The sequence below is a fragment of the Cnephaeus nilssonii genome (assembly GCF_951640355.1).
Source record: "Cnephaeus nilssonii genome assembly, chromosome: 15".
Classification (NCBI taxonomy): domain Eukaryota; kingdom Metazoa; phylum Chordata; class Mammalia; order Chiroptera; family Vespertilionidae; genus Cnephaeus; species Cnephaeus nilssonii.
Window position 1 is genome coordinate 35,511,418 of NC_137086.1, and position 27,882 is coordinate 35,539,299.

The window sequence follows — 27,882 nt, forward strand, 5'->3', positions numbered from 1 at the left end:
GCCGGACCCCAGTAGCAAGCTAACCTACCAGTCAGAGCTTCTGCCCCCGGGTGGTCAGTGCGTTTCATAGCAACTGGTCGATCGGTCAAACGAATGGTCGGACACTTAGCATATTAGGCTTTTATCATATAGGATAGTAGGGGTTTATTTGGGGAAATAACTACCCATACTTTAGAAGTATATTCACTCTTATGACCACTTTAGTACAGAAGGGTTAGTAGAAGGAGAACTGGCTTTGAAGTTAGAAGCACTTGGATTTGCAATATAGGCTGTTGTAAAAGCCTCTTAAGTGACCACCTTTCTTTTGCCCTTGCTGCTTACAGACCATTCTCACCCAGCTGCAGAAAGAGCCTAAATGTTATCCGCTTGTCATCCTAGTCACAACCCCCAGTAGCTGGCCACATAAAGAAGCCAAAATCTTTACAATGGCCTCCAAGATCCCTTCCTCTGCGCCCCACCGCCAACCTCCTTCCTTTCTGGCCTCATCTTCTGTGTGTTTTCCTCCTCTTCCCTCTGCTCCAGTCATAATGACTCCTTGCTGTTCCTCAGAATCCCAAGCTCTTCTTCCTCCTCCCCCCGCACCTCTCCCAAGCACTGACTGTTCTCTTTGTAGAGAGAGGTACTTTCCTCTCTGATATCCACAGGGCCCACCCTGTGAGGGCTTTGTTGAAGGTCACGATCCTGCCCATCATCTCCTTTTTATGCTTTTTTTTTTCTGTAGCACTTGCATTTATCACCAACATCTTTTCATTTTATTTTACTTCATTTAAGTGATAGAAGGGACCTAAAACTTTTACTCCTAATCTAATACTTTAATAATTTTTTCAAAAAGGAGGCAGGAAAACGAAGTCTTGAGAGTTTTCTGGGAAGTTGGTAGTGATAGTAGTCTAGTGTTTGAATCTTCCTGTATGCCCCCATATAAAAGGACAATGACAAAATAAAAAATAATCAGTTAACAGCTACAATAAAAGTAGGTGATAAGATAGAGCTGCAGATTTCAAAAAGGAAAAATAAGACCCTCATGGTGTCAGGAAGAATGTGAAAGGAAGCAGAGAAGTTAAAGAATAACTTTTGGGGTTGTAAGATTTCCTTGTTATAAAAGCAGATATGCTAATGTTTAGAATATCTATTTATGCTAGTTATTTTTCCTTATATCTTTTAGATTTTTTTTCAGTTGTGAGATAAAACTGACATATAGCACCATATAAATTTAAGAGATATATCACATACTGACTTGACTTACATATATTGTGAAATTATTACAATAACTTTAGTTACCACCCATCATTTCATTAAAAAATGGGTTTTTTTCCTTGTGATGAGAACTTTTAGGATCTACTCTCTTATCAACTTTCAAATATATCATACAGCTGTAGTCATATGTTGTACATCCCTAGTACTTGTTCATCTTATAGCTGAAAGTTTGTACCTTTGACCACCTTCATTCAATTACCCCACCCCCCATTTTTTTCTTTTTGTAACAACTAAGACTTCATGGTCTTTGGCAAGTCTGAAAATGAGTGGAGAGACATTGGCACAGTAATTGTAGCAATGATCAATGGTGGATAATAGCACAACAGATCATTAGACATTGTGTACTTCCCAATGGAAATGCACACCATGACCTATGAAGTATTCTTGCCAAAAACATCATACTTGAATCTGATCAAGCTTAGCTCTACTAATTTATAGGAAACACAGAGAACAGAGAAACACATTAAATGACAAAATCCAGAGCAGGATACTCTACAGTACAAAAGACTGGTCCCTTCAAAGACAATATTGCAAGGAATAAAAGATGTATTAAAAAGAGACTTAAGACATAACCAATGGACACAGATACCAGGGGGGGTGAGGGTATGAGCGGGGGAAGGGGTGGGTGGCAATAGGGGGATAAGGACACATATGTACTAGTAATACCTTAATCAAGAAAGAAAGAAAGAAAAAATAACAAAAAAACAAAAAAAAAGACTTTAAGAGACTTAGTAACCAACTGCAATGTTTGTATTCTGATTCAAATAAACTGTATAAAATATATAAGTATTTTTTTAGAATAAAGAAAAGATATAAGTATTTTTCTTGCTATCAGGATACTACAAATCAATGACTAGGAAGTAGCTTCCAACAAGACCAAAGCCTCATTTATATTTTTCTTTAATATACTCATTAAAAGGGGGGGAAAATAAAAACTAAGTCTTCCACTACCTGTCCCAGAGGCAAATTCCATTACCATTTTTTTACATTACCATCTTTTCAGACTTGGATATAAGCATGCATATTATTCCTTGACTTTTGACAGTTATATACACCAGATTTTATTTTTCTTCTCCTCTTATTGTAAAATGCCACACACTAAAGAAATCTTGCCCTGACTGGTTTGGCTCAGTGGATAGAGTGTCGGCCTGCGGACTGAAGGGGCCCAGGTTCGATTCTGGTCAAGGGCATGTACCTTGGTTGTGGACACATCCCCAGTAGGTGGTGTGCAGGAGGCAGCTGATCGATGTTTCTCTCTCATCGATGTTTCTAACTCTCTATCCCTCTCCCTTCTTCTCTGTAAAAAGAGAGCGCGGGCCTGCAGACTGAAGGGTCCCAGGTTTGATTCTGGTCAAGGGCATATGCCCGGGTTGGAAGTTCGATCCCCAGTGGGGGACGTGCAGGATGTGGCTGATCAATGATTCTCTCATCATTGATGTTTCTATCTCTCTCTCCCTTTCCCTTCCTCTTTGAAATCAATAAAGATATATTTTTTAAAAAAATCTTTCAGTTGTCAATTTAATGGCTTTCTAAAAAAAATTATTTTGCATAGAATGACTTGAAATTACCAGTATCTTCTAAGTTTGGCTCTGTGATTACCAGATCACTCTCTTCAAAAAGTAGATCACATATTATTTCTAACAATATTTAAATCACTTTGTAGCTCATTTTTCTAAAGGTGCAGGAAGTTAAATGTTTCTTTAGGAATATTCTGTCCTCTGACACTGTCATTTGAATAGCCTAGTTTGCAAAGAGCTTTTCCACACATCTAATCCTTCCTATAGCCACTCAGGATAGGTACTATTCCCATTTTAAAAGAAAACTGAACATTGCTCCTGAAACCCAGTCCTATACTTTCCCCCATGAAACTGAGAAGGGATGGAATGAGGAGCAAATCCTTGAAAGTAAGCCACATTTAAAATATTACAACTTGTGGGTGCTCTCCTTTCTGGGAGCATGCCCATCTGTGCCTTTCCCTTTCTCCCCATCCTCTCCCTCTGGCTCCAGGCACATTACCATTAGCTTCCTTGCTTCCAAGCTCCAAGAGCCCTTCATTTACCTCTATAACTAATTTCCTAAGCCTGTTTCTTCTAGGAATTACTTTTTCTACCTCTGTGGTTTACCAAATAAATGTTCTTTTACCAAAAAAAAAATTACAATTTGTGGATTGTGTTTCACAGGTTCTCAGTAAGTTGGAAGGGAAATGTTTTTAATCCCATGTGTACTTATTTTAAAGTAACTATAAGTATAATTAAAAAACATATTCATACCTGAAACCTATATGTCGACCAATATCACCCCAATAAATTTAATAAAAAAACAAAATAAAAACATACTCATCTACTTACTCATCCAAACCTTTATTAAGTACCTATGATATGCACAATCCTGTGCAAAATATTAAAGGAATACAAAGATGGATTTTAAAATTATGCCAACTCTCAAAGAGTTTACAATCTAATGCTAGTAACAAATAGTTTAACACAAACTATAAAAAAGGAATAGCAAATAAACATTTGCCCTTAATTAGGAAAAATCACGTTATTTCTTCATTTAAAGCATAAATTTCCAGTAGGTAAATTAATAGTTAGTTAATCCTCTTTATAAGTTGATTATTTTTATAAAAGAAAATGTCTCACTCTATCACATCTTTATGACTGGTTTAAATTTTTATAACAAAAAATTTGCTTACAGAGGGAAAATGATAGTCATAAAATCAAATTAACATCATTCTCAGAAAGACAAAGGGTGTCTGCAATAATATGTAAAAAATTGAACACTCTGGTTCTAGTATTAAAGAGGTAAGCCTGAATTACTTTGGAGACTTGCCTTGGACAAGTTATTATGCTCAATTTCATCTCATTTAAAACCAGCTTGATATTTATTAAGATTATAATTCAGAATGCTATAATTATTTCTATCTGTCATAATACACAAGGTTAAAAAATAAGTATAAAAACTTCTAATAATTTCTATGTCAAAAATAATTTAGAATAAAACTAGAGATAAAAAGAAAACTGACAATAGGGTGGATAATTTAATAATAAACTTTCAGTGCAGAAATAAACGTAAATTTGCAAGTACCTGTTTTTTTTCCTATATTTTATTACTTTAAAAAAAATGGTCCAGATTTTAAAAATTAAAAATGGTTCAGATAAGAAACTTAACTAGTAAAACAACTGTGAGGGTTCATTTTGTGAGATGTACTGCAGAGAAAAAGAATGGGCAAACAGCACAATTTTAAAATATGTATTGATTCACGCTTTCCAGAAAAAAATTTTCCAAACAAATCACCAAAGGACAATACTTTGCTCTCAATGCTAAGCCATTTTTTTCTACCAAAAATAATAACATAATAACTAATCAGTCTGTGACAGCTGTGATTCTCAACTGCTTTTAAAAAGTACAAGTAAGAGCAAAGTTGCAAACAGAGCACATGTAGCAATTTAAAAAACTGAATAGGCAAAGCCTTACTCTGACTAAATGACTAATCAGCTGGATTTGCCTTTTTGGCTACAGATAACTTTGCTAAAGAGCCCTGCACACATCAGAAGGGTTCCTTCCCATCCATGTTCCTAACAAAATAAGCAAAGCTGCTAACACCGGATGCTGCAAATAACAGCACAGGCACAGAAAGGAGGCCCTGCGGATTCTGTTTTATTCTTCAACAGATTTCTCTTCTCCACTTTCTTCTTCAGCTTCATTTTCCTTGCAAGAATCCTGGCTGTTGGTTTCAGTAAAATAATTTTCTTCCCCATTCTCTCTTTCTTCTATATTTTCTTCTTCATTAAAGCTAGAGGAAAAAATGTATCAAACTTTCAAAGGAAAAATGATTTGGTTTAAAGATAAACACACCCTTTGCAATGTATGTCATCATGAAGTCAGTCTTCCTCATGTGTATGAGCTCCAATTTATCAAGAAAACTCTATAAAAGTGCCAATTGGGAAAGTAAATATTCCTCTGAGAACTAATTTATTTCAAAACTTGGTTTACTCTTTAAACTTCACTTGAAAGCATGTTATTATATTCATTATTTATGCCAGTCAGAACTTAAATTATTCTGCTTAAAAACAAGATATTTCATCACCATGTAATATTTGAATGTGTCAAAAATATCAAAATATCAATATGTTTTACAACAGTTCACATGTATTTCATTAGGTAAAGTTCCTTTTAAAATATTATAGAACAGAATTTTTACTTTCCTGCAGGTAAGAATTTTTTCAGAGGTATACCATTCAGACATTTTATATATGTTACCTTTCTTTATCTTCAGTGAAACTTTTCATCCCTTGATTGCTGAAGGACTCAAATATTTTTCCACTTTGGCCTTTCTTTGAAACAAACTCATCAGATATTCCTAGTGCTTTTAGGGTGTTAGAATAATGCTTTTCTGCTGCCATTCTTGCATTTTTCTATAGGAAAGACAAACCTTTTTAGATGAGAACAAAAGATTTTAACTTTCCATTAAAAATGTATGTGTTAAAAGCTCCAGTGAAAATTAAACTCAGTAATCACAGTTGGCTGAAAATATGCATCCCTTCTGACCAGCAATTCCATTCCTAGGTATATACCCAGAGAAACTCTACATGTGCCCCACGAGACATGTATAAAAATGTTCAGAATAGTACTGTTTGTAACAACCCCAAGCTGGAAACAACCCAAATATCAACAGTAGGATGGATAAATAAATTGTAGTCTATTCATACAAAAGAATAAAGCAATGAAAATGAATGAACTCTAGTTATACACCACAACATGGATGGATCTCACAAACATAATACTGAGCAAAAGAAAAAAAATACAAGAGTGTGTGTGTGTGTGTGTGTGTGTGTGTACACACACACACACACACATACACACTAATAAAAGAGTAAGATGCAAATTGACCATACCTTTGTGACACCCACCAGCCAATCAGGAGTGAGCATGCAAATTAACCCAACAAAGCTGGTGGGTTAATTTGCATATGCAGGCACTGAGTGGCCGGGGGTGGCATGGGAAGGCGGAAAGGCGGCTCCAGGCCAGAGCAAAAAGGTGGCTCCAGCTGGAGCGAAGGCGGTGCTGGCAGCCAGGGGAAGGAAAGCCCATTCTTGCACAAATCTTCGTGCATCGGGCCTCTAATATATATATATATATATATATATATATATAATATATATGATTCATTTACAAAAAGCCCCCAGGCAAAACTAAACTATATATAGGGATAAATCATAGTTGGTAAACTGCAAAGAAAAACAAGGAAATGCCTATCTCAAAATTTAGAATGGTGGTTACCTCTAGGGGAGAGGGAGAGGGTTTGACCCGGGAGAGGCTGAGGTGCTGGCAGTGCTCTGTTTGTTAACCTGGGTGGTGGCCACTTGAATTCTGATATATAATTATTCTTTACACTGTGCCTACTTTATGACTGCTTAAGGATATCTGGAAAAATCAATAAGAAAATAAGTTCAGCCGAAACCGGTTTGGCTCAGTGGATGGAGCGTCGGCCTGCGGACTCAAGGGTCCCAGGTTCGATTCCGGTCAGGGGCATGTACCTTGGTTGCGGGCACATCCCCAGTAGGGGGCTGTGCAGGAGGCAGCTGATCGATGTTTCTCTCTCATCGATGTTTCTAACTCTCTATCCCTCTCTCTTCCTCTCTGTAAAACATCAATAAAATATAAAAAAAAGAAAATAAGTTCATATGAGACCTAGCCATTTTGGCTCAGTGGATGGAGCATCAGCCTGTGGACTGAAAGGTTCCGGGTCCGATTCCAGTCAGAGGCACATACCTCAGTTGCATGCTTGATCCCCAGCCCTGTTTGGGGCGGGTATAGGAGGCAACCGGTCGATATTTCTCTCTCACATCAATGTTTCTCTCTCTCTCTCTCTGTCTCTCCCCATCCCTTCCACTCTCTCTAAAGATAAATGGAGGGATGTCCTCGGGTGAGGATTAACAAACAAAACAAAACAAAAAAAATAAGTTCATGTGATAGTTTTCAGAGGGTTTTTTATGTGCCTACTGTAATTTCTGCTTTTTATAAGCCATATCTCTACTCCATCACAGATAATACAATCATCAGTGCTATTATCTTTACTCTGTAGAGGAAGCAATAGATACAGAAAAAACACACACATGAATTTAGGACTGGGTTCAAATCTCCAGAAAGGTACTTCCTGGCTTTGGGATCTGTGGGAATTATGATGACCCTCTCACAGTTCCTGAGACCGCTGGCTTTACGGAGCCACAAGATAACTGGGGTTTACACTAGGGCTTTGGCGTTAGTCTGCTTTTAGTTCCTATGAGTGGATATGAGCTAGGGCCAAGAATTGCCATCTGGACCTCCAACAAAAGCAAAGTTACTAGGAATGGCCCAATTCTAGTGGCACCCAGTCTCACCCCCCAATTTAACAAATAAAGAAACCAGCATGTTCCCGTCACCCTCACTGAGTTTAAGCAGTTTGCTTAAGGTTCACAAGAATGGTAAGAGCAGAACCAAGTCTCGACCCTTTCCCGGGTCTTTTCCACTCCACCATGCTGCTTTTATCTAAATGGTAGGGGTCCTCCTGGACTTTGAAGGTAGCCTAAAGCCTGGCTTCAGCAATGCTATTGCCAGATATTTGCCCCATCCAGTTAATGAGGGATCATGGAGTCTAATGTTTCATGGGAGAAATCAAAATAGTAAAAAATGATTACAATGGATAAAACTATCAGCAGTGCATTTTCTGACACGCTGGAAAACTGAAAAAGAAACACTTCAACTGCTGCTAAAATGCACCTAGTGTGAGTAACACTCTAGAAAAGGAAGTGAACAAGCATCCAGAGGCTCTGAATGCCGACAGACCAGCCTTGGGGGAACTGAAAGGCACGGCAAAGCACGAAGATGAGAGCTGTGCTCCAGCGACTGTAAAGAAATCCCAAACCTAACTGAATGCATTAAGAATGGCATGTTCTGCCCTAGCCGGTTTGGCTCAGTGGATAGAGCATCAGCCTGTGGACTGAAGGGTCCCGGGTTCAATTCCGGGTTGCAAGCTCAATCCCCAGTGTGGGGTGTGCAGGAGGCAGCCAACCAATGATTCTCTCTCATCAATGATGTTTCTATCTCTCTTTTCCTCTCACAAATAAATAAAATATATATTTGTAAAAAGAATGGCATATTCTGATTTAAGCAAAATAGATTAAATACTAATCAAAGTTAGTGCTCATAAACCTTCACATGAATCTGCTTTAGAATTCAATTTAACATCTACTCAGTTAGCAACCTGTGATTTCCAAGAAACAGGATAACATGGTTTGTTCTGTACTGGATCATAGGCCTACTGTTAGGATAATTCAATAGCAGCAAGACCACAATTAACACTTACAAATGGGTAATGCTTAAAGTTGTGAGTGAATTTATTACATAACAGCTGTTAATTAGCACCAACAGTCACAGCAAAATAGACTGCAAGAAAAAAGTACTAATTTCTGTGAACAAAACCAAAGCAATGGTGAGCACTGCCAGTCATTCTGTATAAGGAAATACCTTTTAATATTTTACATCAAGGTGAATAGTGTGTAATTGTTAATTAAAACATTTCCCCCTTGCATTTCACCATGCAAAAGAATTATAATAAAGAGATAAAAGGGACAGTTAAAATAGCTTCATAATTGTTTATTTTACTATTAAACATCCTGTAAAAAACTTTGTTTCGTGAAACCAAAATAACAAGTGATGAAAGTTTGTCTATCTGCACCTAGATTGAATGAGAAAATGCTTATTTTTTATAATTTTTATAACTGTAAGTTTATAGTAATTCTTTCATTTATTTAATAATTACTAAGTACTCATTTTGTGACAAGCCCTCATGGAAGGTAGGGGGTATATACGAAAGTTATTTTGGGCAAAGGGAACAGCATATGTGAGGGCCAAAAGTGATAGAAGAAATATCAGCTATGAAACTAACCTATGTTTTCAACATTTAAAATTTATTTATGGGTTTAATTTCATACTCACCACTTGTTTTGCCACATTTTCTCTGGTGCTTAGAAACAGTAGGAATTCACAACAGGGCAAAACTGCTTGTTAATGTTGAGACTCATCACTAATTCACCAGGGTAATGCTCTCAGCCTGGGCTAATCCCAGAAAGAAAATGACAGGTCAATCTGGCTAATTTGATCATAACAGTTCAGTTTTGGTTCAACAAGTGTTTATTAACATCTCCTCTGTTTATGATGTTGTCCTAGGTGTCGGGATTATAAAGGTTTGATCACTCCCTTTAAAATTAACTAGTTGTCCAGCCGGCGTGGCTCAGTGGGTGAACATAGAACCTATGAACCAGGAGATCACAGTTGGATTCGATTCCTGGTAGGGGCAGGTTTGATCCCCAGTGTGGGGCATGCAGGAGGCAGCAGATCGATGATTCTCTCTCATCATTGATGCTTCTATCTCTCTCTCCCTCTCCTTTCTCTTTCTGAAATCAATAAAAACATATTAAAAAAAAATAAAAAAACAGACCAGCTCAGTGTTTGAGCGAAGGGCTATGAACCAGAAGGTCCAGATTCATTCCCAGTCGGACCCAGGCCCGGGTTGTGGGCTTGATCTCCAGTGTGGGGGGTGCAGGAGGCAGCAGATCAATGATTCTCTCTTATCATTGATATTTCTGTCTTTCTCTCCCTCTCCCTTCCTCTCTGAAATAAAAAATATATATATTTTAAAGTAACTAGCTGGAAGGGAAGAGAGATCATTAAAATAATTTCCACACAATATGGTAGGAGCAAAGAGAAAGGTATGCAAAGGGTAATAAAAGAACACGGAGGAAAGGGCACCAACCAAGCAGGAGAAACAATGCAAGAAGTGATTTTACACTAAGACTTGAAAGAGTAGGAGGAAAGATAGGAAGAGGCTCTAAGGGTGTTCAGAAACAGCATGAATAAAGATTTCAAGTTTGAAACTAGTGGTCTGGTATGGCCTGAGAGTCAAAGGGTGTATAAAGTTCAACATGAGGGGGAGCACAGTGGTAGATTAACTAAAGAGGTTAACAGGGGTCAGGTCATAGAGGATTCTTTATACCATGTTACAGCGGTTTATCTTCTGAGAGAAAAGCAGGACAGCTCTGTGTTAAGTGTTTGGAAGCAGATTGATTTGGGTTCCAATCCCAGTTCCATTATTTAATCACTGTAAATTTTATGAATTACTTGCCTTCTTTTAACTTCAGTTTCTTCCTCTGCAATATAGGACTAACAAGCTTGTAGCATTTTATTCAGAAGTCAATGACAAGACCTCTTGATACCATTCACTGACAATGAGAACGAATGGTTCGGTGAATGCATGACTGCCACCATTATCAAGGATTATTAACTACCTACCCCAGGGTTAACATTTTTGCAAGGGAATGAGAATGGCAAAATAAAGATATAATGGGTGGCTTTGCAAAGAACAGGACAGGCAAACAAGTCAAACCATTATATTAACTCAGATAGGAAATAATAGAGGTTTCACCTGGCATTTCACCATAAGAAGTGGAGAAAGACAGATCCAAAAATGATATAGGGATAAAATTTGTCAGTTCTTTCAGTGACAATTGAATGGGGGGAACAGTGGTTCCCAGTCATCCTAAATAGTGGTCCAAGCAAAACAGAAAATCAAAGAGGAGGATCTAGTTTTGGGGCAAGATGAATATAAGATGCCAGCGGGAAATCTGGGTCAATATCCACCAGATAAAAGGACATAAAAACCTGCAGTTAGCTGCTTTGAGCCAAAGTCAATCACTTTACACTAAGTAATATAAAACAGCTTATGATTTTTCCCCCTAAAGTTGAAACTGAGATGTTAAAAGAAACCCACCCCTTAAAATGACAAGCACTACATAAAATTATATCCAAATCAGTAAGTAAAAGGTCCCAATAACTTTAAGAAATTATAATATGTAGATTAACCCATAATACATGCCCCTAGTCCTCAATGACCTGTAGCCTCCAGTGATTGTCTATTGTTAAGCTATGTCACCCCTAGGAACCTCTCCCTTATCAGTACTAAGGCAAAGATTATCTGAAATTGACAAATTTCTCTAAATGGAAAGACTGTTAAACTGAGTGTAAATTTAGTTTTTCTGATAAAAAGAAGATCCTTTCAGTAATTATAGATAAGATTGAAAATTATAGACTCATTTAAAAAAACACAAATCAACAAAATGAAAAGGCAACCTATGAATGGGGAAAAATATTTGCAAATCATATATCTGATAAGGAATTAATATTCAAATATATATAAAGTACTCATACAAATCAATAGCAAACATTCATTCCCGGGTTTCGGCACCAAAAAAAAAAAAAAAATCAACAGCAAACATAAAACAAAACACCCAACTAATCCAATTTAAATGTTGGGAAAGGACTGAGTAGACATTTTTCCAAAGAAGATATTCAAATGGCCAACAGGTACATGAAAAGGTGCTCAACATGACTAATCATAGGGAAATGCAAATCATTAGGTGATATTTCACAATGAGATACCTCACCCTGGTTAAAATGGCTATTGAAAAGATAAGAGCCCTAATGGGTTTGGCTCAGTGGATAAAGCATCGGCCTGCAGACTCAAGGGTCCCATGTTCTATTCCGGTTAAGGACATGTACCTTGGTTTCGGGCACATCCCCAGTTGGGGGTGTGCAGGAGGCAGCTGATCGATGTTTCTCTCTCATTGATGTTTCTAGCTCTCTATCCCTCTCCCTTCCTCTCTGTAAAAATCAATAAAATATATATTTTTTAAAAAGATAAGAGATAAATGCTGATGAGGATGTGAAGAAAAGGGAAACCCTGTGCACTATTGGTAGGAATGTACATAAGTACAGTTACTAGGTAAATAGTATAGATGTTTCTCAAAAAATTAAAAATAGAACTGTATGATCCAGCAATCTGACTTCTGGGTATATATCTAAAGAAAACAAAACCACTACCTCAAAGAGATGTCTGCTCCCCACATTCATTGCAGCATTATTTATAATAGCCAAGAAAGGAAACAACCTAAGAGTCCACTGAAAGATGACTGGATAAAGAAAATGTGGTACATATACACAATAGAATACAATCCATCCATAAAAAGAAGGAAATCCTGCCATTTGCAGTGGATTTTGAAGGCGTTATACTAAGTTAAGTCAGACAGAAAGACAAATATTGTATGATCTCATTTATATGTGGAATCTAAAATTTAAAAAAACAAAGAGGTCAGATTTGTGGTTACCAGGAGGAACTGGATGAAGATGGTCAAAAGGTACAAATTTCCAGTTATAAGATACGTAAGTACCGGGAATGTAATATATAACATGGTAACTATGTATGAGATATTTGAAAGTAGCTGAGAATAAATCCTGAACGTTCTCATCACAAGGAAAAACAATTGGGGGTAAGTATAGGAGGTGATGGATTTTAATTAAACTTACTGTGGAATCATTTTTTAATTTATGCATGTCAAGTCATTATGTCGTACACCTTAACCTTATCCAGTGCTGTATGTCAATTATATCTCAAAAAGAAATAAAAACAAGCAAACAAGCCCATTGGCAGAAATAAATCTGATTCAATTAGCCATTTTGTTTCATTTTTTAATTCTTCAAAGACCTCCAAATCATATCATGAAGCCTTAACTTAATATGTGGCCAAGCTGGTATGAAAAAAAGACCAACCATTAAAAACGTGTTGTGGAACTATTCTTTTGGAAATTGTTAAATTAGTAGTATGTTCTTTATTAAGCTTATGTGCCTCATCAACAAGATTCAATCTTAGATTTTGGCAAAATTACTTACTTCACTGGCTTGATGAAGCTGTCACAGAAACATATGTCTTATATAGCACGTAAGAAAAATGGACTGTTAGTTAAGAGCTGTATATGTTAAAAAAAACACACACAACAACTGACAGTAGCTCTTAAATTCCAACAAACACAACCTGAGCAACTCTTTGAAATAGTAGTGGCCTGTGTTTTAATTTTTCTTCTCTTTCTTCTAGTTCTCGTCGGTATTCTCTCATCCTTTCCTTTTCACTCTTTCTAAAATCAAATAAAAGGAGTAGAATTTTAAAAAGAAATAAGAACTTGTATATATAACATTTTAGCTTAGATGGCAAATTAGAAATTAAATTATGAGCACAATTTACAGTTGACCACCATTCCTTTTCTAGACTGGTAAATTTTGCAAAGAACAGAACTGGAACACAGAATAAAAATTCTAGGTTCTGATAGCACACATTTTTACATCCTGGGAGCAGTCTTGTACTCTGAAGGTTCTGAAATCTTCAAGACATGTTTTACGGGGCTTCAAACTGGCCTGAAAAGATGAATGAATGAATGTCCTCTTATCTCATATGTAAGTGTATAAAACAAAAACAAAAAAAATTTGGTCCAAAATAGGTATGTTCTTTTTAAGAATTTTTTTTTCTGAAAATAAGAACTTGTTGTTCTTTATTCCCTTAAATGAGATCTGCTATAGGTTGGTGACAAAGTTAATTAAATGAGACAAGGAGAAATGGGGCATATGGGACTATAATATATAGAAGAATAGGAACCAAAATACATAAATTCACAGTAAGTGTACTTATTATTTGGGCAAGATCCAATAATGAATTAAACTATGCTATTTCTCTATGTAAAATATACTAACTCTATCAAGATAATAAAATTTCATGGATTAGAGAAAATAATTATACTGTAAAATGATAACTATGTTTAATTATATACAAGTTGGTATTATTAAAAATCCAGTTTACTTTCTAAGGATAAATGAATATTTCTAAGGAATTATTTTGCTCAAGTTCATCAAATTAAGCTCCTTCTACCAATGAATTGATATAAGGAGCTATATTCCTTATAATGTCTGACACTGACAGACATTATAAGGAATCCTATAATAGAAACCTGATATGCTAAATGTCTGACCGTTAGTTTGACCCTTCAACCAGTCGCTATGACATGCACTGACCACCAGGGGGAAGACGCTTCGACCCGTAGGGTAGCTTGCTGCTGGGGTCCTGCAGATCAGGACTGGGGGAGATGGGCTGGACACGCCCTGGAGCCCTCCAGAGGTCCTTCCCCGGCCTGGGTGGGGTCCCGGATTGCACCGGGCCTCTAATTAAAAGGAAATATAGATTTTGGGGAGTATTATAGATCAGATTAAAAATTAATAAATCAGCCCTAACCGGTTTGGCTCAGTGGATAGAGTGTCGGCCTTCGGACTGAAAGGTCCCAGGTTCAATTCCGGTCAAGGGCATGTACCTTGGTTGCGGGCACATCCCCAGTAGGAGGTGTGCAGGAGGCAGCTGATAGATGTTTCTCTCTCATCCATGTTTCTAACTCTCTATCCTTCTCCCTTCCTCTCTGTAAAAAATCAATAAAATATATTTTTAAAAAATAAAAATAATAAAAAAATTAATAAATCATATTACTTACCCGGCTTTGGGGGAGTTATTTTCCTACTTAAATATGAACATTTTAATGTTTATGTGTAACATAAAAATGTTACTCTGGAACATTGGTTTTCAAACTTTATTCTGCAGAATTCCAGTGTTCTGTAAAAGGGTTCTGTGAATATTTTTTTTTATTTATATTAAAACTGTGACAAAATGCAACCCATATCACTAAACATTAACACACCTGTTAATCGACACTTTCACATAATTGATGTTACTTAACACCAGTGTTAATCTGTGCTATCAGATTTCATGTAAATCTTAGAACAAAGATCTTTTACATATGTTTATCGAAGAATATTCTGAGATTACATGACAAGCTGTTGAAAAAGCTTTATATGTGTGCCTCAAGATTTTTCTCAATATTATATTGTGCAATCAAAAATAATATAAAGAAAAAGATTTAAAATGCCAATATAAGATATTAACTATAGCCACAATATAAAACATTTCTGTTCAATAACATAGCTTCATGGTCCTCACCATCAGGTGTGTATACATTTATATGTTGGTTCTCACCATGAGGTGAGTGAGAGAATGTGAGTGTGAGTGTGTGTGTGTGTGTGTGTGTGTGCATTGAGTATAAGTAACTGATAATAACTTGAATCCAGAAACTAAAACACTAATATTCTTAATTTGTTCATATATTGGTAACTATTGATTTTTTTAAAAGTTTGAAAACCAATGGTCTAGAGGTTCAGGATTCTTTCACGATACCTGAGAGATTTTATTCTGGATTTAGACATTTGAGCTAAACTTTGATGCGAGTCATAAGCCTTAGTCCGGGTTGTCAGGAGTTTCTGCAATTCTTTCATTCTTTGTTTCTGCTTAGTTAGGATCCGAGTTCTCTCTTCTTCCAACATTTTCTTTTCCTCAAGTGATCTCCTGAGGGCAACAAACTAAGGCTTAATTCACTTTAAGCCAATGAGAATGTTGCTTAGCAAAGATTTAACACAGGATAATTCAAAGGCTGAAAAAAGGCAACCTTTTGAGAAGGATCTGACTTGTGAACTTGGAAATCAATAGGCCAACTCTAACCTTTTCTATTCCCAAGGATTCATAAAATGGAAATTGTATTTCTTAGCACACACTTTTGCAAAATGTTCTATATTATAAAGTAAAATATATTACCAGATATAGTACTTTCTTCATACTTTCAAATTCACCAACATAAAATTAATAGTGCCATGTACACTATGTTAGCAATCATAGGTCAGTCAATGCAGTATCCTAGTTATTTACCTGGTGGCTTGTTCTCTTCCTCTGGAAGATACTGTGGGCATTGGAGGGTTGTAGTTATAAGGCACACGCTTTGCATTTGGACTTTTTACTGGTGACTTGTGCCTTCGAGACTGATAAGCCCAATGTGTTTCTTTCAAATTTTCTTCATCTGCTTTATTATCTGCCGAATTTTTCTCTCTGTTAGTGGATGCATGTGAGGCTGCGTGAAGATCAGATAGGATTTTTGGACTTTTCTGTTCTGAGAGTTGCTTCTGATATCTCTCAGGAGGTTCTCCAGAATCAGCAATCTGGCTCCTAGACTTGCATTTATACTTCAACTTTTCAGCGTGTTCGGGATTCTTGGGCTTCCTTGCAGCAAAACTTCTGTGAGGTGGACTATAAGGTGGAGGGGATGAATTCGGTGAAAGGTCTTGGGCTCTCAGCTGTGTCTTAATGTTTCTAAAGAGCTCTTCTTCTTTTAACCTGTTATTGGTAGTTGAACCATAAGTAGATCGAGGTATAGGTCTGGCTTTAAATCGATTTGTTTTCTTTTTAGACTTAATAAAGTCTCTCAGCTGCTTTTCCCGAATTGCTCGCTTTTGTTCCTCCCTTGCAATAAACTTAAAGGGCTTTAGTGAGGCCAAAAGCGCTTCTTTGTTTTTCTCCTTCATAGTCCTCCTCCGTTCTTCATTTTGCTTGACTGTATCATGATAAAGGGGGAAAAAGACAAATTCTGGAACTGGGTTGGCTCGGAATTTTTTCTTACACTCCGAATCTTCTTGCTTTTTGAGCAGTTTGTGTAACATTTCAATATCTGATTTATATTTCATGTTCTCTTCTCTTTTTTTCTCTTCTCTAATCATCATTTGAAAAGGCTCAGGTACTGTAATCTTTGGCACCCATTCTTTTGATTTCTTCCTTGTTTTTTTAATTGCTGGGAAGTCAGCATCTTCACAATGAATGTAATCTTTAACAGAAAAGTTGGTCCACATGTTGTTGATGAGCTCCTTAGCATAGGTCATCACTCTGCTTTTCTCAGGATGGTCTTTTTCTAAGTTGGGCAGCTCATCTTCAGAGGAAGACACAATCAAGGAGGAAGAATGACCTAAATCAGGTTCTGAAAGTGATGTGATTAACGAGATAGGGTGATAGTTCTTTTCTGATACACACCTAAATGAGAAGAATAATTAGGTTACACTTTCAGTTGTATGTGACCAAATATAAAAATTAAGAATTATATATTTTCTTAGATCAAGGTATAATCAATTAACCTGACTGGTGTGGCTCAGTGGTTGAGCATCGGACCTATGAACCAGGACATCATGGTTTGATTCCCAGGTTGTGGGCTTGATCCCCAACAGGGGGCATGCAGGCGGCAGCCGATCCATGATTCTTTCTCATCATTGATGTTTCTATCTCTCCTCCCTCCCTCTCTGAAATCAATAAAATATATACATATATATTTTTACAAAGGTATAATCAATTAGAAGATAGGAGCTGGATACGGCTTGTTAAAATTAACACTTTTATTTAGAACAGAGCAGGAAAATGCCTATAAATTATGTAACCTGACTCCCTTATTTTATAAGGGAGGAATATGAGACAGTTGAGTCTTCTTGTGTCAAACCTCTGAACTGAATTCTCCACATGTTTTTCATAGACACCATTTTATTTATTATTACTATTTTTTAATATATTTTTATTTATTTCAGAAAGGAAGGGAGAGGAAGAGAGAGATAGAAACACCCATGATGAGAGAGAATCATTGATCGGCTGCCTCCCACACGCCCCCCACTGGGGATCGAGCCCAAAACCTGGGCATGTGCCCTTGACCAGAATTAAACCCAGGACCCTTTAGTCCACAGGTCAACGCTCCATCCACTGAGCCAAACCAGCTAGGGCTCCATAGACACCATTTTAAAATATACATCTGATCATGTCACTCTCCTTCTTGAAACTTTTCCATAATTTGTCATTGTTATGAAGTCAAATACAGATTACAGAGTCCTTTAATATTAGCCCCTGCCTAGCTTCCCAGTTTCACCTCTCACTTCTCCCTACCCCCATCACCATTCTAAGTCACATCCAATCACATGAAGTTCCTCACACACACCATTCCTCATGCCGCCATGCCTTTGCACACATGGTTTCGGCTGCCTAGAAGGCCACTCCTTGCTTCCTACATTTGCTGCAGCTGCACACACCCCTTAAGACTGAACCCAGATATGACTTCAGTAGAAAATTCTTACCTGTGTCCCTCCACTGACACTCTGACACAATCAACTGCTTTTTCCTGTCTCTATAATGTTATATTGCAATTTTTCATTCTCAGCTAGTCTTTGAGATCCTTGAGGGCATCTCAATTTTGACTTCCTAGTGTCCAAGCAAGGTCTGGCACCCAGGAGATACGCAATCAGTGCTGACCCATTGGATGAGTTAAGGGACTTGCCTCAAGTTTCAAAATAAGCCAGTTTATCACAGAAATAAGTCTTGAAATTAAAGACTATTTTGAAAACTTAATCAGATTTATGTTTTAGTTCTAAACAATTTGTACTATATCTTTAATAAGCTAATGTTAATCCACATAAAAGTCTTTTAAATTTTTAATATTCATCATTTAAAAATGGTCCAGACTAAATATTCTGATACATGTCTACAGTTGTATGAGTGATAGGTCAGAAAGAGAAGACCAAATGGCCACCAAGTGACCTTCAAAGCAAGAAGCCACCTGGTAGGCTGATAAGCCATTCAACATTTTGAATAAAATTTCACCTCCATATATAATTAAAAGTACAAAGGGATATTTGAGAGAAAATATTCTGAAATAATTTTGTTCTGTACTTTCTTCTTTTAAGATTTTTAAATGGATTTTTGGAGAGAGAGAGAAATATTAATGTGAGAGTGCAACATCCATCAGCTGTCTCTTACACGCCCCCTTCAGGGGATTAAGCTTGAAACCTGGGTATGTGCCCTGACTGGGAATCAAACCAGCAACTCTTCAGTACGTGGGACGATGCCCAACCAACTGAGCCACACCAGCCAGGGCTTGTTCTGCACTTTTAAGTATACTTTTTATTTTACAGTCCACAAATAACATTATGTACAAACTTACATGGAGGAGACACTAGAAGCTTCATCCCTGATGATCACTGGCTGCACTTTCTTTAAATTTAATTTATTCTGGTACATTTTCTCTAACTTTGCCATAGTTTCCATGTGGGCAGTCTTCAGCTCTTCTAGTTTCCTGAAATATTCTTCATTAGAGTGGTAAATATCAGAAAAGTCCACAGGGGCCTCATAGTTCATATATGTTAGGTTATTCACCCCGGAAATGATGTTAAAGTCAGTCTGCTGGGAGGAAAAAGCCTGTTATATGGTATTTGGAATTGAAAAACAAATAAATTTGACACTAATTCCCAATGCTGCTCCTTACTTGTGCGCTATGTACATTTCCCTCTCACAACATTTTATTAAGAACAAGAGAGCGAGACCAAGTTGCCAGAAAATAAATACTATTTGATCCTTTTTATAAAGGATGGTTAGATTCCCGGATCATGTACTAACCCATACACTATAATAGGATAGAACCAAACTATCCTTAATAAAGACCCTCCTTTGGAGTTGTAAGTGATAAGTGAGATGAAGAAGAACCAAGTTCCTCTTACTGCAAACCAAGCAACTACAGCCCAACACCCAGAGCCTGGCTCCTCAGTATGGGCCACAAGGGTGCGCCAGTGGAGAAGAGAGGGGAACGGGCAGAGGAGGGCAGGAGAGTGGAGGGAACAGAGTTCTCATTGGCTCATCAAGAACCCAGGAAGAAGCCCTCCTGGATGTGCAGGGGAGACCTCATAGGAAGTGCGGGTGGGAGGTAGTTTCAGAACAGCCACTCCTGGGGGCAACAAAGAGCAGTAGCTATCCTGAGTGACAGGGGCTTTGGGAGTGAAAGAGAACAAGAATGGAACAGTATAGCATTGTAACTACACAGACTGTAGTTATTCTATATATAGGTCATGCCTGGAAGAGTCTGAGATCTTTCCCCTAACTCTTTTTTTTTTTTAATATTTTTTTATTGATTTCAGAGAGGAAGGGAGAGGGAGAGAGAGATAGAAACATCAATAATGAGAAAGAATCACTGATCGGCTGCCTCCTGCACGCCCCCTATTGGGATCAAGCCCACAACTTAGGCACGTAACTTTGACCGGAATCGAACCCAGGACCCTTCAGTCCGCAGACCAACGCTCTATCCACTGAGCCAAACCAGCTAGGGCTCCCCTAACTCTTTTCATATACATCTCATAGTTCTTTTAATTGAAGCAACTATAGAGGTAAAACTCCACTTTCTCCATAAATATAGAAATTTAATATTTTCTCAGTTCAAAAATAGTTAGTTATTTATGATACTATGCATAAAAGGCTGCTGACCATGGTCTTAAATTTAGCCTATTGCCTGAAATATACTCAGAATGAAAAAAGAATATTTGCCTTAGAAAATTATAGACCCAATCTGATAAGACACTAGGAAATAAATCTGAGTAGCTTCTCCCAATGGGAAAATGCAGAAGAGTCACTTGTATATAAAAGTTATAAATATGAGTTTTTAAACAGTGTACAGGAGACCAGTATTGAACTACTTGGGCTAACTTAGAGAAAAATGAATGAAGGAAAACAAATGTTTATCAGTAGAGCTGGTGTGCAGAAATTTACCAATAAATCTATGACTCAAAGAATTGTTTTATTGTCATACAACTCAAGAGAATTTTCTGATATCTTCTCCTGTTTCTATATGAGCTCCTCATCATTACCTTCTTACCTGTGGAAATGAGTACTTTGTTAACTTCCTCATTCATTAAATTCTAAAGGACACCCCAGCATTCTCTAGCTGCTTAAAGATATAAATCAAACGCTTCACCTTCGAGAAGCTTCAGTGAGTTTAGGGGAGGATGTGTACATAAATAATGGGCAGCAGATTTTGAAGGAGACAGAACTCCTGATTCCTGCCTGTGAGCTGCTCCCATCTATGTCACAATATCAGTTACCATAAGAGCTCAGAGAAGTAATACCTAATTCTGACCACGGAGGAAAGAGGCAGAATTTAAAGGGTGCACCAGACAGAGACAATGTTAGATGAGGACAAAGCTTGTCAGATTAGGGAAGCAGTGAAAAACAAAGAAGTCTGAGGCACAGTGCCAGAACATTAATCATATGTTACTGCATGATGATGCAACTGGCAGCTACTCTGTTCTTGATAAGGAAACTGAGGCTCAGAGGATTTAGGTGACCTGCCTGCAATCACACACCAGTAAGTAGTAGAGCTGGGATTTAATCCAAATCCCCAAGTGTTAGGCTGCAAAGACACACCATAGGAAGGGATTTTTAGCCACATGAGGAAGGAACAGGCATGGTATGCTCAGAGAGAGGTAAACAGTCTGGGGGCTAGTGAGAACGGGATGGAGCACGGGGGAGGATGGGGAACAAGGTGAAAAAGGCAAGTCAAGAGCTTCAACCAGGCAGCAGGAGCCTTGAAGGATGTGAGCAGTGGAGTGCCCTGATCAGTAGTGCTCAGAAGGATTCTTCTGGTAGCCAAGAGTGAAAATGAAGGAAGAAAGATTAGCAGCAGTTAATGAGCTAATGCACAGGTCCAGGTTAGAGGTATTAAGGGCAGAATTAAGGAAGCAGCACCACGGCGGCTGCCTTGGTAGATTTAGGAGGCTGAATCATCAACTCAGTAATGGCCTGTAATGTGGGCAAACAGTCAATATAGGAAATACTGAGGAGGAGAGTGTTTTAGAAAAGAAAACTAATCTCTCTCTTAGACACACTGAGTTTAAGGGATAGTAGGGCAGGTGAATGTCCAGGAAACAGGTGGGTAAATTTATTTGGAGACTTGGTAAGGAGGCTGGGCTGGAGATGAAGATATGGGAGCCACCAATATCACAGAAGTGGCAGGTGCAGCCTTGCATATGAATGAGGCTGCCTGAGGAGAGTGTGAGCAGTAAGACAAAAACCCGAGGATGCAAATGTTGGCAACACCAACATTTAAATAAGCAGTGAGAGGAGAACTAATATGAAGTAGAAAGTGGTCATTAGAAATACAAATATCAAGTGATAAGGGTATTCAAATGAAGAGAGCTTTTGTTTGGTTTGAGTTTGTAAAGTAACTCCAGAAGGCTTCCTAGAGGAAGTGATATTTAAGCTGAGTCAAAGAATGGAAGAATCTGGAGGATCAGACAGAGTATAGGGGGATAGAGGGAAAAGGTACCGCAGACCAAGAAAATGACATTAACAAAAGCCATGGGGGCGAGGGGCATGGTGGAGAGTAAGGTGCACACAGCTGCAGGATCAGAGGAGAGTAAAATGTATAAAGCGATTTTGGGAAGCAAGCTTAGAAAGGAAGGTTAGGGCAAGCAGGAAGTGGTTTTCATTTCTTGTCTACTTCTTGGCTAGAAGTTAGTACCTTTTCAATTTGGAGCATTTTTATGGCTTGGGAGAAAGATCAGACATATGGTGTCAAATTCTTGTGTTCAAGCCTAGGCTCTGCACTTCTTAGCCATGTGACATGGGCACTAACCGTCTGAACATCAACTTCACCGTACTTGAAGTCAGTGTGCCCAGTGTTAAACTATTGCCTGTCCGCTCCAATGCCACCCTTCTACACCCTGCTGGGGGATGCTAGAGATGGGAGTCTGTAAACCATGTTGCTGCTTTGCCAGCTGCTCCCAGGTAGACTCTGCCTAAAGTGGGGCTAGAGGGAGACAGCAGGGCTGGAGGAGGAGGAAGACCTATTCCTTCCTGTCAGTTCTCTGTCCACTCGTCTACTTGAGTCACCCCTGCAAGTGGTTCTTCCCCTGAGCAACAGCAGGGGCTGATTTCGGTCTGCAGTTTTTCCAGTGCTCACAGAATCAGCAAAATCACCTCGTGGCCTTTAATCAAATGTCATCGCCTCACCAAGGCTACCCTATTTGAAATCACAACCTCTCCACCCACTCATTGTCGGATGCCCTGTTTCATCTTTTCTCATAAGTACTCACCACCAACAGTCATTCTACATATCTTTGTCTATTTGTGTATGGTATGCCTAACTCTCCCACAAAGTCAGTATGACAAAGACAAGGATTTGTCTGCTTTGTTCATGGCGGTGTCCTCAGTGCCTAGAAAAGCACCTGGCTAATGGCAGAGGCTCAATAAATATTAATTGGAAGAATGAATATCCAGCTAAAAAAATATTTTTTCCATTAAGAGGAGAGGTATTTCCTCAGAAAGAACTGGATCAGCCCTAGCTGGTTTGGCTCAGTGGATAGAGAGTCGGCCTGCAGACTGAAGGGTCCTGGGTTCGATTCCAGTCAAAGGCACATGCCTAGGTTGCAGGTTCAATCCCCAGTAGTGGGTGTGCAGGAGGCAGCCAAACAATGGCTCTCAATCATCATTAATGTTTCTATCTCTCACTCTCGCTTCCTCTCTGAAAAAAAAAAAGGGGGGGGCTGAATCATCCTAAGAAATACTGGCTGCTCTAAAGAGTTATATTCTACTAAGTATTAAGGAATGGGCTTATTTTTTTAAAAACTAACTAAAAGAGGGAAGATATTCCAAAGAACTGTTTTTAGAAAAAAGCATACAGGTACTCTCCATTTGTTCTTTTAGAACATCCCTTAAAAGAAGGCCTTATAACAGTCATTTCCCATTAAAGAGTAAAATTTATTTGGTCCTGGAAAAACTGCAAAGATACTGAAGGATGAGTAGCTTCTGAAGAGTGGTGGCAGGTCTGATACTTATACACTGACTTTTAATAGTATCGGTCCCATTTCTGTTTAATACTCTTAACACTTAAATTTTCAGATAAATTGCTCCCATGGTGTTTTACCTAAAACAGATGAATGGTTAATAAGCGAATTCTAACTTTAATTTCATCTTTGTCTTCACAAAGAAGAAAACATGTTAGTAGGTCAAATAACCTAGACCAGTGGTCGGCAAACTCATTAGCCAACAGAGCCAAATATCAACAGTACAACGATTGAAATTTCTTTTGAGAGCCAAATTTTTAAAATTTAAACTTCTTCTAACGCCACTTCTTCAAAATAGACTCACCCAGGCCGTGGTATTTTGTGGAAGAGCCACACTCAAGGGGCCAAAGAGCCGCATGTGGCTCACGAGCCGCAGTTTGCCAACCACGGACCTAGACCAAAGACCTTATTTTCCAAGAGCCTAAAATAGCACCCTTCTCCTTTAATTGTTTGGCTTTTTGTGAACGTTGTGCATGCAGCCACTAGATTAGAGGATAATCTTCCCCAGATTGGCTTGACCCGTTTAGACGATGCTCCTCCCAGCACATTGCACATGTGCTTCATTAGTGACCAGCACTCATAATTATTTGTAGTATAGTCTATCTAGTATCATCTGCAATTCTGGAATTTTCACTAAACCTTTTTTTTTTTTTTTTTTTCATTGAAAGGATTTGTAAGGAATGAGGCAGATCTACATGTAGTAACCTGGGTAAAACCCGAAATAAATGATAAGAGTAAAAAGCAAGTTTCAGAACAATTTGTATACATAAAATGCCACCAAATGCTTCAAGGATGTACACAGGAGACAGGAAAAAGCCCAGAAGAATACATATATATCAGTTTCGAAACAGTGGCTACCAATGGGGAGGGAGGAGGGACCCAGACTTTTTTGGGGAGGAGAGAGTAAAAGGGCCTAAGCCTTATTTGTAACATTTGACATTTTATTTTATTTTTTTTTAAAATATATTTTATTGATGTTTTACAGAGAGGAAGAGAGAGGGATAGAGAGTTAGAAACATCGATGAGAGAGAAACATCGATCAGCTGCCTCCTGCACACCCCCTACTGGGGATGTGCCCGCAACCAAGGTACATGCCCTTGACCGGAATCGAACCTGGGACCCTTGAGTCCGCAGGCCGACACTCTATCCACTGAGCCAAACCGGTTTCGGCAACATTTGACATTTTAAAAGGAGAATGTGCTCATGTGTTACTTATCTAATTAAAATATAATTTTAAAAAATGCTTTGTAATAACACTAAATTAAAAACTGAGCAATCTCTAGTGACCACTTGATCTGTCTGGCACCTGCCTCTCACACTCCCCTAGTAATACTGCTTACCTTTCCCTTGCTCTTCTACCTGCTCCCACCCCCACTCCCAAACGCTTTTATTTCTTTAAGAAACCAGAAACTATCAGAGGAAAGTTCCCTCATCTTCCCATCTATAAAACTGCCCGCTTTTGTGCCACTTTTCTCTTTCCCTCCTTCTCCAGGATGAAATGTCCCTTCTCTTTAGCAATATTTGACACTTTCCCTCATCACTAAAACCAATAAACGGGGACTTCACACTCTTGTGGTGATCCTACCACTGAGCTGGTCCTTAATCTCTTTTGTCTCCTTTTTATCTACCTAACTGTTAAATGAGGTTTTTAAAGAGTTCTAACCTGGCTGATGTGGCTCAGTGGTTGAGTGTCACCCTGTGAACCAGGAGGTCATGGTTTGATTCCCGGTCAGGGCACACACTCAGGTTGTGGGCTCAGTCCCAGGTAGGGGGCAAGCAGGAGGCAGCCGATAAGTGATTCTCTCTCATCATTGATGTTTCTGTGCCTCTCTCCCTTTCTCTATGAAATAATTTTTTTTAAAAAGAGTTCTATACAAGGCCCCTTCTTTTTCTGCACTCTCCCTAAGTGACTTTATCCATTCCCATCATTTCAAAAATGCTGAAAACTCCCAGATAGATATCTCCAGCTCAGACCCTACAGAACAACAGTTTCATAGGCTCAACTGCTTCCTACATATTTCTACTTGGTAGTTTCACAGATATCTCAAGTTACCACTAAAGTAGTAGTGGTAACTACTACTTCAAGCTCAACACTAAAACCTTGGAGAAGGGCAAAGAGGGAGAAATGGGGGAGGAGGATCTGTAATAGTATCAACAATAACACACACACACACACACACACACACACACACACACACACACACTGAAAACCACCCAGCCTCTACATCCATTCCTTCCCAAGTTGCCCCCAGTTCAGTAAATGGCACTACCTTCCGTGTAGCTGCTCAAACCAGAAACCTGAGAGTAAGCATTCTTTATTTCTCCCTCTTCCTTGGCCTTCACTTTCATTCTTTAACAGTAATTCCTATCCATTCTAGAGAAATCTGTCTACTTCTTGCCATTTCCCCTGGACTCTAGGTCCAGCCATCACTAACTAGTCCCTTACTTCTGCTTTGTCAGAAGTTCTCCACCGAGTCATCAGAGTCATTTTTTAAAAATGTAAATAGGAACATGTCAGGTCTTGTAAATGTCTTCAAGGACCTCCCAATGCACCTACAATAAACACTCAACTCCTTACCTAGGTCCTCAAGGCCCTGAATGTTTAGGCCCTGCTTACCTCTCCTCCCCTCACTCATTCTTCCCCTCTCTTTTCCAGTCTTGCTGGCTTTCTTTCAGATCCTTAATCACCCAAAGCTCTTCATTTATATGCTTGTCCCCTCTGCCTGGAATGTTTTCCCACACCCACTCTTCAAATGGTTACTCTTTCATCTATCAGGCATCAGCTTAAATGTGAACTAACTTAAATATGGCTTAGTGGTTGCTATGACCATAAAAGGTGTTGCTACAGATTTTCTCATTAACAGTTTTAGTGTAGATTAAAGAGATTACAATTCCAAAATATTCAGTGATTTCTATTAGCCCTAGACCACAATGTTTTTTCTTTTTGTATCTGAGAGGCTTGGGAAAATGGTATTAAGAATATTCAACGGAAGGTAAGGAGGTTTATATCTGCGGAGTCAAAGTTTCTAACTTTTAAAGGAATAGAGCAGATGGCAGACTCAGCCCTCTAACTGGTGGACAGGTGTTCACGACACAGGTAACACTGAAAAGTGCCCTTTAGGAAATAATGGGTCCTCAGTAATTTGCTTCTCTGGATGCTTAATTATAACTGTCTGATCTAGCCACTGAACTTGATGGTTTTAAACATCGCTTCTCCTGTATCGTGTTAAGATGCACTAATTACCAAGACCTTAAGATGACAATAAAACACACCTCTGACAGCACAGTTGATTCACTTGAATCTTAGGGGTTATCCTCTGTGGGGTAGGTAAATCAATCTTCCCCAAGTTAAAAAGAAAATGGAATATCAACTTCTGACAAATACTGGAGCATAAAGAGTAAGGTTCTGTACCTGCACTCTCTAGACTAAATAAAGTAAAATGCTCTCCAAGAAATTCTTACAACAATCGCTTTCGTGAAAATTACCACTTTTTAACGCCTCGGTTTGATTGTTTTCTATGGGAACATAGAGAAGGTGGTGGGTCAGTATTACCGACGATCTGGACAGGGAGCGGCGTTTGCCAGCTTGTCGCTCAGCCCAGCGGGGACGCGGGCCAGCCATCAGCCCGCACCCAGCCAGAGCCCAGTCCTAGCCCACGTCCCGCCCCCACATTACCAACGCCCGCGCCCGGTGCACTGCCTTATCATCTTCCTGTTCCTCCTCCTCTTCGTCCTCCTCTTCCTCCAAGGCCGCCACCGCGGCCGCCAGATCCTCTAAGGGGTCCACGTCCTGGGCGGCCCGCGCTGGGGTGTTGGGGTTTACCCGGGCTTGGACACTGGAGGCCGCCAGCTCCGCGCGCGGCGAGGCGGCCATCACCGCGCCGCGGAGGCCTGAGCGCCCCCGCTGGCCCGGGTGGCGAAGCAGGCGGGGCTCCCTGCTTGTGGCGGGCGGTTACTAGGGGCACGGTAACTAGGGACGCTACAGGGGCCGTAAGGGGCCAAAAGTCACTCAAATCCTTGAACGCTGCGGGATACCCAAGGTGGGCGCTTCTTGTATTCTGGCAGTCAGTACTGAGTCTGGGGGGAAAAGGTATCTCTTCCCCAGCTTCACGCCTCACCACCTAATCTCAGACATCTCACATTATACTAATGAAACTACTCTTTTTGTGGAGAGAAAAAAAAACAAGAGGGCATTTATTACCTTTTTAA

General features: G+C 38.9%; 1 protein-coding gene across 3 annotated transcripts; it reads right to left on the reverse strand.

The window, feature by feature from the left end:
• Positions 1-3,722: 3,722 nt before the first annotated feature.
• On the reverse strand, positions 3,723-27,570 carry FAM161A (FAM161 centrosomal protein A). Of its 3 annotated transcripts, none has more exons than XM_079791821.1 (7): positions 27,350-27,570; positions 19,008-19,243; positions 15,917-17,065; positions 15,392-15,559; positions 13,160-13,259; positions 5,515-5,669; positions 3,723-5,047 (listed from the first exon to the last, which is right to left on the reverse strand). In XM_079791821.1, exons 1-7 carry the CDS (start codon positions 27,545-27,547, stop codon positions 4,912-4,914), a joined length of 2,142 nt encoding a protein of 713 aa, XP_079647947.1. In that variant the 5' UTR covers positions 27,548-27,570; the 3' UTR covers positions 3,723-4,911. The 3 variants fall into 3 exon arrangements, with proteins under 3 accessions (XP_079647947.1, XP_079647946.1, XP_079647948.1); XM_079791820.1 differs by having other exon boundaries at positions 19,008-19,246; XM_079791822.1 differs by lacking the exon at positions 15,392-15,559 and having other exon boundaries at positions 19,008-19,246.
• Between the last annotated feature and the right edge of the window lie 312 nt (positions 27,571-27,882).